The sequence below is a fragment of the Hypomesus transpacificus genome, chromosome 12 (genome assembly GCF_021917145.1).
Source record: "Hypomesus transpacificus isolate Combined female chromosome 12, fHypTra1, whole genome shotgun sequence".
Taxonomy (NCBI): Eukaryota; Metazoa; Chordata; class Actinopteri; order Osmeriformes; family Osmeridae; genus Hypomesus; species Hypomesus transpacificus.
The window spans coordinates 2634262-2653250 of record NC_061071.1 but is presented as its reverse complement, the minus strand read 5'-3'; the positions used below and the strand labels follow the sequence as shown (position 1 = coordinate 2653250).

At 45.9% G+C, this 18989-nt stretch overlaps 1 protein-coding gene across 6 annotated transcripts in view; it reads right to left on the bottom strand.

Moving 5' to 3' along the window:
- Window positions 1-1258: 1258 nt before the first annotated feature.
- adarb1a (adenosine deaminase RNA specific B1a) overlaps window positions 1259-18989 on the bottom strand; it is a 33320-nt gene continuing 15589 nt past the window's right edge. For 3 of the 6 annotated variants that reach the window (XM_047030716.1, XM_047030717.1, XM_047030713.1), the window contains 10 exons: window positions 15710-15736; window positions 11140-11214; window positions 7635-8569; window positions 6420-6534; window positions 5977-6145; window positions 5478-5629; window positions 5079-5247; window positions 4051-4232; window positions 3335-3513; window positions 1259-3108 (listed from right to left, as the gene is read on the bottom strand). In XM_047030716.1, the coding sequence (XP_046886672.1) occupies window positions 2935-3108; window positions 3335-3513; window positions 4051-4232; window positions 5079-5247; window positions 5478-5629; window positions 5977-6145; window positions 6420-6534; window positions 7635-8569; window positions 11140-11214; window positions 15710-15719 (2160 nt within the window). In that variant the 5' untranslated portion in view covers window positions 15720-15736 and the 3' untranslated portion in view covers window positions 1259-2934. The remainder of the gene's footprint in view (window positions 3109-3334; window positions 3514-4050; window positions 4233-5078; window positions 5248-5477; window positions 5630-5976; window positions 6146-6419; window positions 6535-7634; window positions 8570-11139; window positions 11215-15709; window positions 15737-18989) is intronic. The other 3 variants (XM_047030718.1, XM_047030715.1, XM_047030714.1) reach the window with 2 other exon arrangements.

The window sequence follows — 18989 nt, the reverse complement described above, 5'->3', positions numbered from 1 at the left end:
AATATGGGAATTTCTAAATCACTGGATGCCCATCCACCACTTCAGACTTTCGTTGTTAACTGTCCATTTTGTATTGTTGTCAATTTGTGCAAAGCAACTTTGCTGATAGAGATTCTCAGTTAGCTTCCCTAACATCTGTTCATGAGGGGGTGATGCACTGTACAGTATGTACACTGGGTCCACAGGTCCATTAGATGGCTAATGAGGTCTGATCACAGGGGAAACGGACTGTGAAAAATGAAGAGATGTTCTAATGGATGGACTACTGGATGGCAGCCGTGTGTCTGGGTGTGTGTGTGTAAGTGTGTGTGGGGGGGAGGGGGGGGTCCTTCCACATGTGCACTGAGCATTGCAACTCTATACAAACATCCATCTCAGTTCAGAAATGTTTAGGCTTATGAACTCAATTTAAATAGTTAGACATGAAACTGTTTAATTAATTAATACTTCATTTAGTTGCCCGTAGGAAGCAATTAATTCATACAGGATCGAACACAAGGGAGATGAAGAGGGCACCGAGACCCCTTTACTGTTTCACCTCTAAGAGTCTTAACTTCATGAAATATAAATGGCAGAATAAACACGAAGGAAGTATGGGAAGGTTTTCCTCACTAATCCTCCTTCACCTTCAGACTGGTCCGATTATGAGTGTAGCTCTTGACTTTGGGTCCAGCTAGGGAACAGAACTAGGGCTTCAACAGAACTAGGCCCGGACTGTCTGTTGTTTCCCTTCGTTGAAATGGGAAAGCTGTCAGCAATCCTTGTGTAAAAACGTGATTATTAAAAAAGGGTTATTTGTTTGTCTGGTAGCTCCCATAAGAAATCCAAAAGGAAAGGTAATCCATGCCGAGATTATCTGTGCTTCTCATGTTGCACAGGTGCTAGGAGCTGATAGGACACAAAGTAATAGTCCAGTAAAACCTCCTGTGGAGATGGAGGACATGGTGGCTCAGATAGCACCGCAGCTCCGCTGATGTGTCGACATCATGGCCACTCCACTATTCTCAATTTCCAATTGTCATATGCAGATGTTTGTCCCTAGCAGTCATACTAACACATATCTGTAACAAAATCTAGTGTCATATGATTTGAAATTGTTCTTTTAAATGCATGACCTCATAGTAATGATATTTAATCAATTGTATGATGGATATTGTAGGAAAATAATCTTAATGTTGAGAGGTTCTCATTCATTGAATTTCTCATTAATTGAAAGTAGGTACAGGGTAGGTAAAGAAAGACAACTGTATACAAAATGACTATGTTATCATTTATTTATACCCCCATTTCTAGATCTTTCCTCATTTTAATACAGTATAGTGCTTTTTCATCTGGTTTGAAATGTCTTTTTCCATGCTTTAGAGAGAAGAGAAAGAAAGAGAGAGCTCATGCATTAGCCGCACATTATTGATGGAATAGGGCCAACATGCAAAGTGCATGAACCCATACAGAACTGCAGAGGAGTGGTCAGCCCTCCCGACTGTGGTCAGAGAATGCATAAATAGAACATCCCACATTCTAATATAGTGCTTTCAAATGGTTTGGTCCCCTTTCGAGAATCGCCTGTCACATATGACAGTATTCAAACATTTGAGTGTTACCAACAACCAGAGATCTACTGCAGTGCATGTCAAGTCAACATGCGTTTTCACATATCTTCAGAATAAGAGAATAAGCAGACATTCAAACATTTTTAAAGGATTCCTCAGACTGAGTGGAAAAAAATGTTCATCAACATGTTATAGAAATCAGACTGAGGTCAAGTAGATTCTCACCGAGTAAGAAGAAAAGAAACATTACTACACAAGGAGAAATAGGATAAATTGTTCAAACAAAGTGTTAGGAAAGAACGAACATTAAACATTGAGATTGCTTGGCATAATAGAATCAGATTCAAACAGCAAGGAAATAAAACAGCACAATCGTTTTCAAGAGTAAGAAACAAATAATTTGCATGTTTTGGGCATACTTCAAAACAACACAATAGTTCCTTTTATTTACACTATATCTACATACACAAATACCTGTAACACTTTAAAAAGGCAGGAGGCAAAGGGGGTGAAAGTAAACTTGGGTAATTAAAATAAATAAAAAACATAGATGACATTTATAAATAAACATTACATTACAAAAACGAAATATAACTTTATGCTGACATCATCTTTGGTGAGCTTAAGTTAAGAATCACAAAGACATTACAGTATGCACCTCTTCCCTTATGTACAGAAGGAACCATGGTGGATTCTGGAAACTCTTTTTGGTGGAGAGATGCACTTCTACTGAGGAGTGAATTAACCTTATTAGGCTTGATTACATTAGCAATGATGTCAACAAATCGAATTCTCCATCTCTTTCTTCTGTAGTGGTTCAGAAAGATAGTAGGGAAAATGGCCAAGTGAAATATTGACGGAAGTGAACAGGGTATACGAACACCCTTTCTTTTATCATTCCATGCCATGGAATAGAAGCAAAGGAATATCACGATTCAGAAACAAAGCCTTGAATAGAGTTTCTGTGGTGAGGACAATTTCAATCGTCTCACATTTTTACAAGTGCTAATCAGTGCAATGCTGTAAAATTCACAGTACAAAATCCCAATGGCAAATTGAATACATTGCCTTAAAAGTGCAAGGCAAGACATTTCAAAATTAACGTGTTATGAATATTTTGGAGAGGTATGTTTGAAGGTGTACTTACTAAATATGCAGTGTCTAGGCAAGTTTCAATCAATGAACTCACCACATCAGAGACAGACAGAGAGAGACAGAGAGACAGAGAGACAGAGAGACAGAGAGACAGACAGACAGAGAGAGACAGAGAGAGACAGAGAGACAGAGAGACAGACACCCTACAGGGATGGACTACAGAGAATGCATGGTGCAAACAGCTGTTCGTTTTCTATGCCCATCTTTTCGCCATTTCCAACAACACAAGCTACTCAGGAGAGAACTGATCCTGTTCGATGGGCTTTTTCACCCAGGCACCCAGCCCTGCTTTGTGGAAGGCCTTGATGAGAGCTTGCTTGGCAGCGTGGTACTCCAATGCAGCTTGTTTGGCTTCGTGGTATGACCCTGGTTTGGCCATTTTAATTCTCAGGGTATTTGAGAGCTTAAGCAGAAAAAAGGGAGGTTTCAGTTGAACAAAATCTATGAAATTACCAATTTACCAATAAACATATTCAATTTGGATCCATTCTACATACCAAGATCATGCTATATTGGCATCGCTTTACTATGTGCAAATGGTGATTTGTACATTGTTTTCCGGTTCCCGTAAATTTTCCTGTGTAAATACTTATCGGGTTTAGAGCTGAAATCGACTTAGTCCAAGGTACCTTGCAGTGAAGGCGGACCCAGCGGTTGAACAAGGCGTACTTGCACAGCCTGGATGGTCGTCCCAGATCATCCTTCCCAGTGGTGGCGTTGATCACCTCCAGGGCCTGGTCCCCCACAGTCCAGTTCACACTGAAATTCGGAGCTTTCCCTGGCTGTCGTGCTTCTGCATTGCTTATGCCTGCAGAAGAAAAAAAATTCACCCATCTAAAAAGTTAACGCTTTCTAAACTTATTATTATAATAATATAATATGAGATGGGGGCTGTAAGGACAGGCATGGGTGGTATTAGTAAACACTGAGATAATGTTGATGTATGGGTGTGTGCTGCAAAGACATATTACAGCTCTTTGATTTCTACAGGCTCAATTACCTTCACTTGGTCTTGTACCAGCTGCGGCTAACGAGCTAATTTGGCAAGCAGGCGGCGAGAAGACCCAAGGCCAAGAAGTCACTTAAATGCCAAAAGTGAAGCTGTGTACCTACACTCTGTTACTAATCACATTACTTTATCTGAGTGGGGAAAATGGTACAATGAAGTAGGTATTCTGTTTAAGGCTAGCGCCTCTGTCTGTTCCTGACACAATGTATGCAGGTTTTTTGACAGGATGTCTGTAGGCTTGTTGACAGGATGTACAGTATGTAGACTTGGTGAGAAGATGTAGGCTTCTTGACAGGAAGTAGACAATGTTGGTGACAGGAAGTGAGGAGTGCTCACCGCTGAGGAGTGGACGGTTCAGGCTGAAAGGCAGTGGGAGGTCCTCAATGTCGGCAATCCTCTGGTACATGGCGCGGGACAAGTGGTCGGCGTGGTACAGACTGCCCAGGATGATGCTGGAGAAGTAGATGGGCTCTGTGAAGAAGCTCATCAGGGAGCCCTGGATGCCAACCACGTTCCACCTGGGGAGAGAACAACAGGAAGTAGGATCTTCATCTTTTCAGAGAACACCGTGCGTGAGAAGTGCTGGTCACAAGACAACTCATGGAGCCTCTGTGAGGGTGAGAAGTACTGGTAACTAAGTCAAAACTCCACTTGAACTTTCTCTACTTGCAGAGCTGAAAAACAGGCAACAAATGGCTTGGGGTAAAGAGTTTTTGAAAACACATTGAAAGAAAATAAATAATAATCTGAACAATCTGGAGTAAAATCTAAAAATCAACAATATTGTTTTCTGAGAACCCTTTTGGCAGTGTGGAGCTGTAGCAAGCCCCAGGGGGTTCCTAGCAGGGCTCACAGTCTCTGCTGAGATTAATCAAAGGGTATAATCAAAGCCTGTGGCCTAATCACACCTGGAGGACTGCTCGCGGAGAAAAACACGAGTGATTGGGACATGAGAGAGCGAGACAGTAGCCGGCAAAAAAATAAAAAAGAAGGAAGAAAGAAAAGCGTGTACAATCACAATCATTTAAATAGCATCTCATTCACAGGGCAAAAGCGCCTCTCATCACCGTGGAGTGGAGTGTGGTGTTGAACAAAAGCAAGCCTCCGACAGCGAGGCCTATTATACCTTATTCCCTGCCATGAATTTGAAGAGTGATAAACAGCCCAAGCCCTGTCTATTGATTGCATAATCAGACTGTTTATATGTTCAGCGCATTCCCTTAAACAGGAACTATTTGCTCCCTGGGATCTATCGAGCGCTTCCCACTGAACGATCCTATTGTCTGAGGCACTGTACACGTAACACCACTTTGATGGGAACGGTTAGAGGAAGGAGCTGATGTATGTCCGCCACACATACAGACCTGGATATCTTGTCGCTACAGGACATGGTGAGCAGCCGCTCGCCCTGCAGAACCCCGTCCCAGGTCTGGATGGTGTTGCTGGATCTCACTGGGATGGTCCCCTCCCCAGACTCGATCTTGGTCCGCAGTTGACCGCGAGCTTTCCTGTTGGGGTGTCGGTCTCCTTGATCTGTAGGGGTGAAAGAGACATCAGCCGGGCAGCATTCAGTTGAAGTGCCAATGTCGCACAGTCACAGTAAAAATGTTCCTCGACTTGTTAGTCTATGATAAAGATTAGGTGTGGTGTCTAAAGCAGGGTGGTTGATTTGAGAGTCAGGGGGAAGGTTAGCGACTTGAGGAGGTTGGAATGGGGGAAGGTTAGCGACTTGAGGAGGTTGGTATGGGGAAGGTTTTCCTCACCCTCCACTCCTGCCTCGTGAGGTGAGAAGATGCGGGCGTCTCCGCATGGCGACGTGCTGATGTAGAGGTGGAACTGGACATTCTCCTTCAGCCGGAAGCCATGTTTGTCACATCTGGCAAAGATGGACTTCTGGTGCTCCTCTCTGCTGCTACTGCATCACAAAAGAACAGAGACAATTGAAAACACAGGCTCGGTGAGAACAAATATACACCACCAGCAAAAATCTAATGTTCTAGTGACTACAAAAAAGGATTGAGCTTTGGCTGAAACGTATTAATATAAACAGTTCAGGTTAACCACAGCCTCCTCCTGCACACATTTCTATCAGGCAATCTTGACATTTAACACAATGTTCTTGATGACAGAAATTCTACCAGTAGTTCACATCCCCTCAACCCCACTAACCCCTCGCAGCAATCGGTTAATATATATATTAGAGAACCCTCTGGGCGTGCACTCTTTTCTGTAGCAGTAGGGGTGGCGAAGGAAGGAGCTTACCTGAGGAAGTGCTCCAGCTGTGTGTACAGGTACCTAATGAGAGAGCGGCGAGCGATGATCTCAGCGTGGCAATCGTTGAGCGCCAGGCCGCGGTCGCTCATGTACTCGCCGTTTATACACTTTGTCCCCGTGGAGACGCAGATCACCTGGGCTTCCTTGACGTCAGTGCCTGTGTGGGAGGGAAGGTGTTTAAAGGCAGCGCGGGATACAGGCCGGCCTCCTATCCTCAACCACACCTATTTGGATTTGCGAACAAACTGTAAACTGTGGGAAGTATCTGAAGGTAAATGCATCATGAATAATACATAAATGTTGAGTGATTTAAAGTCCTGATTGGATTTAATGGAGCTCTTATTCTCAGTGTGGGCCTCATCTCATTGTGGGTCTGGGAGCGAGAGAGAGGGGGGGGGATTTGATAGAGAAAAGGCCTACTGTAACAATACCTGTTGTCATAACGACACCGGCCAGGACTTTCCGCCGAGCGTGCGGAGACGTGAAGTTCTCCGTCAGCTCGCTGAACTTGTCAACCACCAGACGGGAGACGGCGTCTGCCAGGACCTGAGACAAACAGCCAGTCAAACATCACACACATCATCTGAACACCGGGACACAGGCCAGGACGTGCTGCTGGGACTGGCTTTGGTGCTGAAGACACGTTTCTATTATTCCAACATCAAGCATTTTAATACATAATTCCTTCTTTTTGTGTTTGTTTAGAATAGACTGAGGCAATCTTTGGGCAAAAGGGAACACAAACATGGAATGAATGATACATGTATGGAGTAGTTTCACTGATCATCATCGGCATCTGAACTGACATGCCTTAAAGATGTGAGAATGCAAAAAAAATAAGGAAAAGACGAGAGAATAGCCTGAAGCCCAAAAAAAGTACATCAGAAAGAATTGCTCCTAATGTCACCCTTAAAATCCACACAAACCCTCCAGAAACTAGTATCTTTCGATGAGAACAAAAATAAATCCAGTTTGTACAGTATAACACATGCAGGCCACAAGTGATAAACTTAGCCAAAGAAGGTCAAATTAGAAGGGTCGTCTTACTTATTACTACCAAATCAGCAAAACTGTTTCAAATTTAGCAGGGTTTTCATGCGGCTGAATGACATGTCTCTGAAGGCTCAGGGGAGATCAACAAATCACCTGCTTCATTGACCGATCTGTTCAGAACCAGCCAAACAGGATTTGTTTTGTTTGATCAATAGCAATGTTTGAATAGCATTCAGGTGGTGATGTTAATTAAGATTACAGTTTACTTTCCCCTCTTTGTTATCAGAGCACGGGGGATTACTGCAGGGATTAAGTGATGTGTAAATAGATTTCCTGTACAGAAAGCGTGAACTCCCAGGCTTATAAATGCCACTTTCTTTCAAAGCTTTCTCAATTTTCAATTAAAGGCTGTCGGATAGGATAATGAGGGGTGACAGTTGATAGAACCCCACGTCAGTTAAAGAGACAGGATTTAAACGTGGAGTGCACTGGACTGCATTACAGGATCAAACTAACCGACAACTCCAGCCGGTTTGTCACATACACCAGTTAGTGGCTGTTTGTAACGGTCAAGCTTTAGCGGAGCCCTGCCTACAACAGAGGAGTGGTTAGACTGCCAGGCGTAGGGCACTGACAGACAGCAGGTGTCTTACCTGCGGCAGGTGCAGCTGGAGGCCCTCTCTGGGGATGGGCTGGCGGGACGGCGTCTGGTCCAGCTGCATGTTAAAGAGAGCAGAGAGAGCGGCCTGGGCGGCTCGTGCCTTGGCCAGCTTCTTATTGCGGCCCGAACCTTGGAAGCTCTGCGTGTCTACCGTCACGGACATGACAAAGTTCTTGGCGTGACTCTCCCCGCTCTCAGACACAAAGTCGTACTTGAGGCCCGGGCGTAGCTCGTTGAGGATCATGACTGGGTTCTTGCCGCTAGAGGGGCAGGTGAGGGCAGAGGGGACGGGGAGCGGGGACTGGGCCAGGCCGTTGGAGCTGGGGGCGCCTAGCAGGGCAGGGTACTCCAGTCCCAGGGGGTTCAGGGACCCGTTGCCGTTGGAGCCCAGGTAGAAGGAGTCCTCCGGCGGGGCCGACGTCTCAAACCCATTGAACAGCATGTCTGGGAAGTCGGCCTGGTCGGAGGTGAAATCGGTGTTGACCGTCAGCGTCCGCCCCATGGCCATGTGCGCCTCCGAGGCGTTGGGGAACTGGACGAAGGAGCGCAGGGCTTTCTCGGCAGCGTTCAGCTTGGCCTTCTTCTTGGTGGGTCCTGAGCCCTCGAACTGCTGCCCGTTGACCTCCACATTCATGACAAAGACGGGCGCGTGAACGGGCCCCGTCTGGGAGAGCAGCTTGTACTGCAAGCCCGGCTTGATCTCATTCAGCTGCATCAGGGCATTCTTGGGGAGAATGGGCCCAGGCGTTTTCTTACGCTTCTTGGGCCTGTACTTGGAGTGAGCGTGCCCATTATTGCCCTCCTCTAGGGGCCGTTTCCTGCCTCCCCCAGCACTCCCATTGGGGATCTGTGCTGCCTCACCTGCCCCCTCTTTGGAGGACACGTTGTCCAGGTTGCGATTTTCCTTAACATCAGTGCTGCATGAACCTGCGGTGCCCAGAAAGAGTAACTTACAACGCCTTCGTTGCAGGATCTTGTAAATGTAAAATTTAGAGATTCCTTTATCTCTCTTTGTAACTGAACAAGTGATGTGTGTTCCTCAATAAATCAGGTTAGAGCGTAGCTCGGCAAAGTTAAATAAATAAGGTCAATAAACCATACTTATTAGCCTTGCCGATGAGTTAACGTTACAAAATTCATTAATGCTATTTAAAGTAAATTTCGCAGTAATAAGGAACAGTACATGAATAACACGTAGTCCAAACATTTTCAATTTTTTACGTCAGTGTTAGCAGGAACAAATAGAAAGGAAAGACAGAAACTAAGTCTTTCTATTCACTGCAAACCACCATCAATCCAAACAATTAAATATTTACAATAGAGAAAGGCTCATTCCTGACTCAGTACCCTCTATCTACAGCTTCGATCATGTTCCTGCTTGCTCTCTCCCATTTGTTAGGACCAAGCTCAGAACGGCAACTGTCACTGTAAATGTACCCCAGTGTCGTTTTTTTAATCTAAATGATACTAGGACACTGTATTAGCGCTGTCAAAGGAACACACATCACCAGGTCCCGTTAACAAAGCCGATGGAACATTGAGTAAATTTTCATTTATAACATCCTCCAGCAAAAGCTCGATAGGTTACTCCTTTCGGCGCTCATGAATAGAAGAACGATCCTTTTATAAAATGCAGGTGTAAATGTTAGGGGGGGGGGGGTCCTGGGGAGAAGAGTGGCAATTGAGAACATCACACCCCATAATTTCTGAGTGCATGAGAAATTCAGAGAAACAACAATATTAGCATAAGGTGTCTGTGTCACTTAAAAAAGCACCCCTTTTAATCATTCCTGCCATTTCAGGGTTGATCTCACCAGAGCGGGAGCTAATTCCAGTAAGAAAAAACACATTAGACATACAGTGAGCATTCACAGATGCTGGAAAAAAAGGGTGTTTCAAGTGCAGTGTGTCACACCAAAAGTGTCAAAAAAATTATGCAAGTGACAGACGGATAGTTGTTCATGTGCCAAAGCAAACAGATTGTTTAGTTGGAGGCCAACGCGTGCAGAACAGTACGTCATTCAGAGAATAGGAGCACAGAGCACACAGACAGAAAACTACAGAAATTGTCTGGGTTTGCAATTACAGTATATTAAGCAGATAACAAGCATGCACATGGGAAACACGATGCTACCAACGCCCAGCACCACTAGGAAGAGGGGAATCAGGTCTGTTGAGGATGGGGGAGTGTGTCTGTTGAGGATGGGAGAGTGTGTCTGTTGAGGATGGGGGAGTGTGTCTGTTGAGGATGGGGGAGTGTGTCTGTTGAGGATGGGGGAGTGTGTCTGTTGAGGATGGGGGAGTGTGTCTGTTGAGGATGGGGGAATGTGTCTGTTGGGGGAAAGGGGGGGGGGGGTGCATTGCGACACCACCGGAGCAGCAGAGTTAAACCATGCCCGGCTTGAAAGTGTCTCTCAGAAAGCCCTTGGATAACCTTCACAACGACCGGCTCTCCCCACGCCACCGCCACTCCCTGTGCTGCCCGGCCTAATCCACACCCTCTCACCCTGTCCCTATGTCTGGGCCGGGGCTGGTTAACGGGGAGCTGGGGAGGATTACGGCCGTCCTAACACACACAATAAAGTGTAAAGTGTGTAATGGGATCCATTTGATAGTCCTAGAGTACAGCAGTGGCAGCCAAAAGCAGAATGCTGAGTTTGCCATCTGCTTCACTTCTGTGAGCACACAGCCTGCCCCTTTCTCTGTCCATCACTAAGGAATGATACAGCCATATGGGCCTGAAAATGACTTTGCCTCTCAGCCCTTTCAAAGGATGTTTCATCAGATTTATCGGGTATGTTTCAAAACCGATAGCTGGGCTTCTTGAGGCTTTTTTGTACACTGCATGCTCGTGGCTTTAATATGTTGAGATAACAACTCCAATATGAATGCTTTGAGGTGCCAGAGAAGCATTTTCTTGTTGTTGCTGACTTCAGCTCAGCAGGATAACGTACATTCATCTATTCTTCCCATAAACTCCATTCGGCCCTAAGTGGTTAAGATGGCTTGGAGTTGGAATTGAGTGCCTCTCTCTGAATCTGGAGAGGTGGGGAGAGTTGTGTGTGTGTGTGTGTGTGGGGGGGGGGTATGTGGGCTTTAGGGGCTTCTGGGTGAAGAGCAGGGGGGACAAGCTTAGAATCCATCTTTAAAAAGGATCTGAAAATAATGCAGGAGATCCCCTTCTGACCTGCGGCTTAAACTGATCCTGCCTCCTGAGCCGCCAAAAATACCTGGACGCCTCTTTCTTAAGGAAAATCCTAGACACATCAATGAGGAACAGAAAACCCCCTTCGCGTGCCCCTTTCCATCCTTGTCCAAGATAGATCGTATTACTCACAGCGGTATGACAATGAGATCCACATTGCCGAAACATTGCTGTCGTTTGTAAAGTGCCCCCTAGTTTGTTCATACTGTGCGGTGTCACTAGTAAACAATCACATTTTGTTTGGAGAGTGCTTCGCTAATAAACAATCTTTGTTTGGGAGAGAGGGACTCACTCATGCTCTCCTCCTCGTCCCCCGTCATGGTGTGGAACCTGGGCTGGTTACGGGGCTGCCGCAAGCCAGCTCGACCTGGAGGACAAACACAAACACAGTCAGGCTGTACCTAGGCTACCAAGTGAGAGTCGAAAATGACTATTATCAACAGGTCCAGACAAGCGTCACACAGAGACATGGAGTGGTTCTCACGACTCAATACTTGGGACATTGATGATTTGTACCATTGCCACTGAACACACCTATGAGGAACCTTGTGCACTGTCTATAGTTTTAAGGAAGCTTTATCCAGCCACACACCCAAACTAAATCTTCCGACGAAGGCAGGAAGGGGGTAAAGAGCTTTAAGTGGAAGATTGAGCTGGAAGCCGCTGTATAAATATTCAGCCGTGGGACTAATCTGGCCCGTGCTGACGGGACATAATAACCAGAGCAGTCTTTTGTGACTTCCATATCCATTCCATTACCCCTCATTTTCGACAGCTACTCTTACATGCACTAGGGTTCACACGCTGTATGTAGATCATTTGAGCATTCACAGCAATATAGAACTGAATTACATCTAACCCATCAAAGGTTTTTTAGTTTTTTTTTTCATATTGCAGAAATGATCAATCCTCATACACCTGTGCGGGGCCTGCAGTTTACTGTAGCACAGAATGTTCAGGGAGTATCAGCTGCCTTAAACTACCAAACCGAAGTCTGGAAAGTGTCTGGGACCAATGTGCATGACGGTGATAGCCACGGGCTGAGCCACCTGAGGGAGAGTGCTAACCAGAGATACTATATCACCACACAAGCAGACACAGAGAATGTCAATGTAAGGCTAAGGGAAGAGAGAAGTGGAGGAAATCAGTGCTATAATTGTATATTATTAATAAATATTGACCTTTAGGACGTGTGATTCAATTTCCCCCGGAACACTTCGAGACATGCAGTCAGAGCAAGCAGCAAAATATGTCAATCATGTTCTGATCAAAAAACCTGGAAAAAAGCTAATGGTAATATATCTATTATTATGTTATTATTTTAAGGGACACAAAAGTTCATATCTGAAACAGCTCCTGGCTTAGCCAGACATCTTTGCGTTTCATGGGAGGGCAAATTGCCTCGATTGCCAACCGCAAATAAGATTAAGAAAATAGACTGTACTAAGGTTTCTCTGAACACAGTGTACACTGATCAAATGTACCATAGCTTCACATTTTTTGAACATTCTGACGCCAAAAAATAGCAGGGGTTTTGAAATGTATACAATGTTGACAGATATACATGCGGATTTGGAAAGTGTAATTGGCACTCAGATGAAAGACTTCCTTGAGTCGTGTCAGAGTGGAACTGATCTGTGGCGGTGACGTTTGCCTGGTGACAATGCTTTGAAGTGGATGCATCCGATAAGCTGCACCCCAGAAAACAGGCCGCCTCAGCAGTATCAGTCAGGCAGCTAGCTGGAGCATACAAGCTTGTTATTAGGGAAATACACTGACCCGAGCACTTCAACAGAGCTCTTTCAAGAGGGAGATTCAACAAGATACGGAGGCCCACAATAACTTTCTACAAACTATTCCCCTTCTACAAATCTTTCTTAGATTCTAAAGCCATCAGAAACTACAGTGTAAAAGTATAAAAGAACATTCATAGGAATAAAAAAAATAAACTAAGATCAAACTCTGGTGATGTTTGACAGTCGGTTATATTCTGAGGTAACCAATTCTTTTGTTTATCCCTTAGCCCCCTTTTCAGTTAAAATGTTCATCTAGTCTATAAAGTCACTTGTTTTCGAATGTTTATGTCAATAGAACAAGGGAGGGTTAGTAGAATGGTAATTGTAGCGCTGTCATTACCAGAAAAGCAGTGTCATTAATAGCAGAGCTTCATAACTCCTTGTACAAATCATCCTTCCAGTGTGCAGCTCATCACCCCCACCATATCTGCTTCTTGTCACAGAGCCATCACCACCCCCCCCCCCCACCCCCCCCCCCCCATCCCCCCCCCCCCCCCCCCCCCCCCCACCCCCACCGCTCTGAAAATCACCCGACACCATGGTTTCCCCTCCTGAGAAGCTGCCCTTCTCACCGATAAGGGGACGCAGTGCTGCTGTTATTCACGTTAGGTTAATCAGGGAACTGCCACTCTACATGTCATCCACAGACATAAATAAATAAATGCCCCAGGGGAAAAATGGCCTGATAATTATCACGGCTTCTTTTCCTGACAGACAGGGAGAGGGTGCAGGAAGGGGGAGCGGGCTGCTTCTGAGACCAAGATCTTGCAACCAAGGGTCATATTCCCAGAATGCCCTTGCGCTTTATCTGTGAAGCTTCCTGACAGAGAGCAGAGGGACATCCGCAGCACATTTGCATGACTGAAGATAATGTGGAGGTCTGCTTGCTTCCTTCCTTTTCTCCAAATGTCAGCTTTGTTACCTTTCCTTGTTTCATAAAGCAAAAACTGGGGAAAAAAACCCTTTGCTCCATGGCCTTCAATGCTTAATGACTTATTCAGAAAGTCAGATTTCCAGTCATTAAGTCCATGGGCGGCAGTGTAAACGTGCCGGCCAGCTAGGCCTAAAGCATAGAAATCAGTGAATATAACAATAAGAATGATGTAACAGCGATGTAACAATGAGGTGCAGTAATGTGCTCCATTCATTTCCTGCAGAAAAGCAAAAAGCGGCTGCTACGAATACAAGTCAATGTAATAACTGTAAATGATGTGTCAAAGGTACAGTATGGAGCCAGAAATGGGTAGGACAGCTTCAGGACTGAAAGCCAGGGGACACCTCGCACTACAGGCCTGAGGGGCTCATTTAATCACAGCTGCTGTATTTATGAGCGATGGTCGGCCGTTGGAGTGTCATAAAGACTTTTCTTTGTGCAGCCGGATCCGATGTGGGCTGGGTGTAAGGTGAGGCTGGCGGTCAGGCCACAGATGGATGGAGACCTCCAGGTAATAAATGGCATTCTCAATCAGCCCATGATCTAACGTTAAGCCATCCTCCAGTTCTCCTCCACCATCAGCTACACTTAGGCCATACATTACGCTGCAGGTAATGAACAGTATGGAAATATATGCATAGGAAGTGTATACCACCTCAGGGATGACTGACCAAGTGGGCACATCCAGTGCAGTGGGACATAGCTCACTAGCCGCTGTCAGGCCTTTCCTTGGGGAATCCATCTTTGACATTGCAATGAAGGACATTGCATGAGGAGATCAAGCAAAGATATACACTTATAAAGATATAGGAATATATGGCCAAATTTAAACCTGCTGTGAATTTCTTCTATATTTGTTTTATCATGACATTTAGAGTAACATCCAGTGTACTATTTGACCCCACTTGTATTAGGTGCTTGGGGTTAAGTCTGACTCTGACACAGAGTGGTCGGCAACATCTTTATTCAAGAACACAAACTCAATTAGAACCGAGGACCTGCTAAGCAGCTTTTCCTTGGTGAAAAGGCACAGAGCAGACTTTTCGCGCTAACTGACAAGATTGGCGTAGCAGGCCTCACTCTCGGCCTGTCTAATCTCTTCCCTGTGAGCAGAAAATGGCCTTGTAGCACTCCCCCACTCAGCAGCGTCCCTCCAAACATTAGAAGTGACAATGTTATCAGCCAGCCAGGCCGTCGCCTCACTGCCTCCTTTGTGTGAGCTGGATGGAGGCAGACCGAGGCTTAGGTTGTCATTCTCCAGATAATGGAGGCAGAAATTAACTGAGGAGAGAAAAATGTCAACAGATGTAGTTCTCGGACTGTTTGTGTGTACGATGTTGACAAACGGGGTAACAGTGAGACTTTGACGATTCTGAAGTAGCCCTTTGTTCCACGTTCAAAGCTCAAAATATATCAGTGGCACATCCAGTACATGACTCTAAACTGAAGCTTAAAGCTATTCATGCTAAACGGTTGCATATTCAAAACATAATTATCTTGAGACTATTTAAGCGTTGAGGAACAAAATATTTAGAATTTATTTAATATACCAAGCTTCCACCAATTACAAGCATTCACTAATACTATACAATACACTACTAACTAAAGCTCAAAACATCTTCTGTTCATTTTTAAGTTTATTTCATCTACTTGGTTTTTATAGCTCGCTAAAAAAGACTTGGTCCTAAGAAGTCCAGTTCAGACATCCAGTATTTGGGCTTTCATGAATAACATCTTGCCGTGTGACGGAATGCTGTTGACTGAAATCTGACATCCTGTCTTTTTGTCTAGTATGCTAAACATGAGGGATAATAACTGGAGCTGAAGTGCCTGCTATGTCCTCCATGGCAGCAGTGTGCACACTAACAGGTTCCTGAGGAGGACCCTGGAGAGTTGGAGACGGAGATTCAAAACTGATATCTAAAGTAGCCTGTGAGGCACGTCCCGTGCAGAATCAGCCAACACTAACAAACCGAAATGTATCTATACTGTCTGGGCGCATCATCAAATCTCCAAATGAATGAACTGTTGCACACATATACACAATCCCAGAAGGACCTCTGTCCCCTTCATTCGGAACGATCAAAGCTATGGAGAAATGACCTCAGTAGCTGGATTGGAACCCTACATACCTTCTGTCATTGCTTTGACGACGGCACCTACAGAGAGAGGAGAAAATAAGAATATCATTATTATTGAAATATAATAATAACAATATTCGACAATGCCTGCACTAATGCTAAGCCAAATAAATATGTGGATTTGAAGTTTCAACAGGTAGTTTGAGGCTGAACCTAGGGCCAGGCTGAACAGAACATGCAGCGGTGGGCTCTATCACTTAGCCCACGCGTGGAGGTGGAACGTGGGGCGCGGGCCAGAGTCGGACCCTGCCAGACAGGGGCATCCAGCCGGGGAGGAGACGATGATGAATGGATTGAGGAGACGGCTGTGGTGATGGGAGCAGAACCACAGCCGAGAGGGAATTCTCCAAACAACTGTCAGGAGCCCTCCCCAGCACACCAACACAAACAGGTCGATTAAGGAGGAGGGGGGCAGGCAGGGGGCAGGCGAGGGGGAAGCAACAGGAAGCTTCCTTGAACATGCCTGGCGGCAGCATCGCTACATTTCTCAGACCTGTCCTGTCCCCCCCACCCCAATGAACTGGCCTCTTCTCCTCTGCCAGACGCCCTCCAGCCAGACGTGACTGATCAATAGGCCATGTTGAGGGGATGGCACACCAAAAATGATGCACAGACTAGATTTTACAGGATATCTCAGAATATGGCTGCACACACAAAGATACAATCTTTGTAATCTTACACAACTTGTCATTCACCTGTTAAGTCAACCATTATGCTTTTAACTCACTGGCACTTGGGTACATACTGCCTGGAAAAACTGAGTGAACTGAAGACATTTCACCATAGAAATTCAACAATAGCTTATTGCTTGACCTTTTCAGCTTGTCAGATACAAATGGTGTGGCTATTAACCTAAGAGTATACCTTTAAGAGTCTCCTTTTACTTTCAATGCAATGAGAAGTAAATGGAAATGTGACATTTAAGCCAAAAATCTAAAATAAATAAATAATTCCCTTAGCATAAATTGAAGCCAAGAAACCATAAAATCCAGTAAAACCTCAACAAAATAAATGATGCTATGTACTTTTCATCATCCCATTTCATTATGGATGAGGAAGGAGTGCATTTCAAATTAATTCTCAATTACTTGATATATAAGTGGTTAAGTATATTTTTGGGAGACTTGAATAGCATCCTCTTCTACAGTAGTTTTACGGCCACAGCTGCAAATTAAAAAGCACCTTGATCTTCAAGGACGTTTAGTGACTGCCAGCCCTTTACCATTTTTCAAGGGAATCTGTGAAATCTATATGACGGCTCTCGTTTATGGAGTCGCCCTGTGAGAGACCTGGGGCCAGCGGAAACGCAGTATCAATTCCACACGCTAATCAGCCTCACTTAACCACCGCAGGGAGGGGGGTCTCCCCGAGGGGTTTGTCCCCCTGGGGACGGGGGGGGGGGAGAGAGAGGAGCCCCCTGGATCTGGCCTGATATGACAGGCAGGTCATACGTCCCCTGTTCCCCTCTCACACGCTCCCTCCAGAAATCTTAAGAGTGGTAGGGGGCATGGTTTGGAGGAGCCTGTCAACCTGTAGGCAACAGCAGTAAAGACGATCATCTCCTGCAACCTCCAAACATGGTAAGCGCTAAATGGAAAAATCTGAAAACCCCATCGGCTAATACAACGTGGATTCCATTTATAATAGGTGCCGAACAGGGAGCGAAGGATGGACGGTCATGGCTAGGCTAGACATATCACAGTGGCTTTGTGTGGAAAAGGCCTGCAGACATGTATATACAGGAGGACTATGCTAATATGCACGAATTGCAGATGCTACAACATCAAATATCAAAAAACGGGGGGAAAAAATGCTTGCGGGAATCAAAGAGGAACCGGATCATCCTCTCCCTCTCCCCAGACAGCACCTCGACTCCTTCCTGCCGCGTTGGAAGCAGCCCGTCTTCCTTAGCGCTGCTCAGCTGGCACACACCCAGCCAGATCAAATTCATTTAACGCCATCACAGGTCGCCCTGGCCTGAGGGGCTGAAAATTGCCTGCTGACAGAAATGCTCACGGAGGGGGGTGCCGGCCCAGCAAGACAACGATGCCCCCCCCCCCCGTCCCTCAGGCCTGGGCACTGAGGGGCGGAGGGTGGTAAACACCGTGGCCTCTGTGTAATTAGACGTCATTATCCCAAAGGGGAGGGACACAAGTCATCCCAGCATTCACAGCCATCTGATAGGAGCCTCCTTATTTTGTTACTCAAGACAAGAGTGAACAAGAAGCTAGAATTTGATTTTCATAGTCACCCCCCCCACACACACACACACACACATATAAACAACACTTTATCTATTTCTTTTTCAGTAATCAAACCGGCTGCTCCCAAACAGACAGAGAGAGGGACAGACACGGCATTTGTAATTTAAAAAGAAAGGACACACGCACCCACCGCCACACACAGGGAGCCAGACAGGCAAGACCAGAGCACAGGTGTGCAGCTAGACCCCGTCATGCTACTGTAGCTGTGGCATTTGGACTGTGTGGGCCCTTATTCTTGGTTCGCTCTCGGTTTCCTGCTCTTCTTCTTCTTCTTCTTCTTCTACTTTTCCATGGGCTCAGCAGGAGCGTCAGATGAGAGATGCGGAGGTGCCCGTTCTGCAGCTCTGCTTGGCCCATTCTCCCTGCTTCACTGCCCCTGCAGCTCACAACAGATGACTATCACTGTTCTCCCCAGTCAAGGCCGGGCCAGGTGCACCCTCCTCTATCTCAGGGAGAGGAGACGGGGGGGGGGATGTTGAATTTCACACCCCACGGCCCCGGGATTAGCAGGGCCAGGGCTGGGTGTTGAATGACAGGCGGCCTGGGGTAGGAGAGGTGATGGTGGAGGCAGGAGAGGCTACCTGTCTGAGGGGGTCAGTGTTGGAGGAAGGGGGGGCGGGGGTTCAAAGCGCAGCATGACGAGGCTCATGAAGTTCACAGGGCTTGGTTATCAGCAGCACCTCAGGCCCGACCCGGGGGAGACGCCACTATCAGGCCCACCAATCAGACAGGAGGCTGTTTGCCAGACGGAGATGTGCGGCAGCTTTGGCAGACACATCCCTTAGCACCGGTCACGCCTCACAGAACACATCCGCTTACCTTGTCTGGAATTCACTTTGCTCCCAGTAGATTAAACTCACACTTCACTTCATCTCGCAACACGCCAGTTCACAGTGGTACAGTGGGAAATGAAGGTTTCCTCCCTCCCCAAAGTGCCAAGTATGAACAATGGAAATGGCTTGGTAATGCTGTTTACCCCATTTTCGACAGATTACACTTACGTCGAG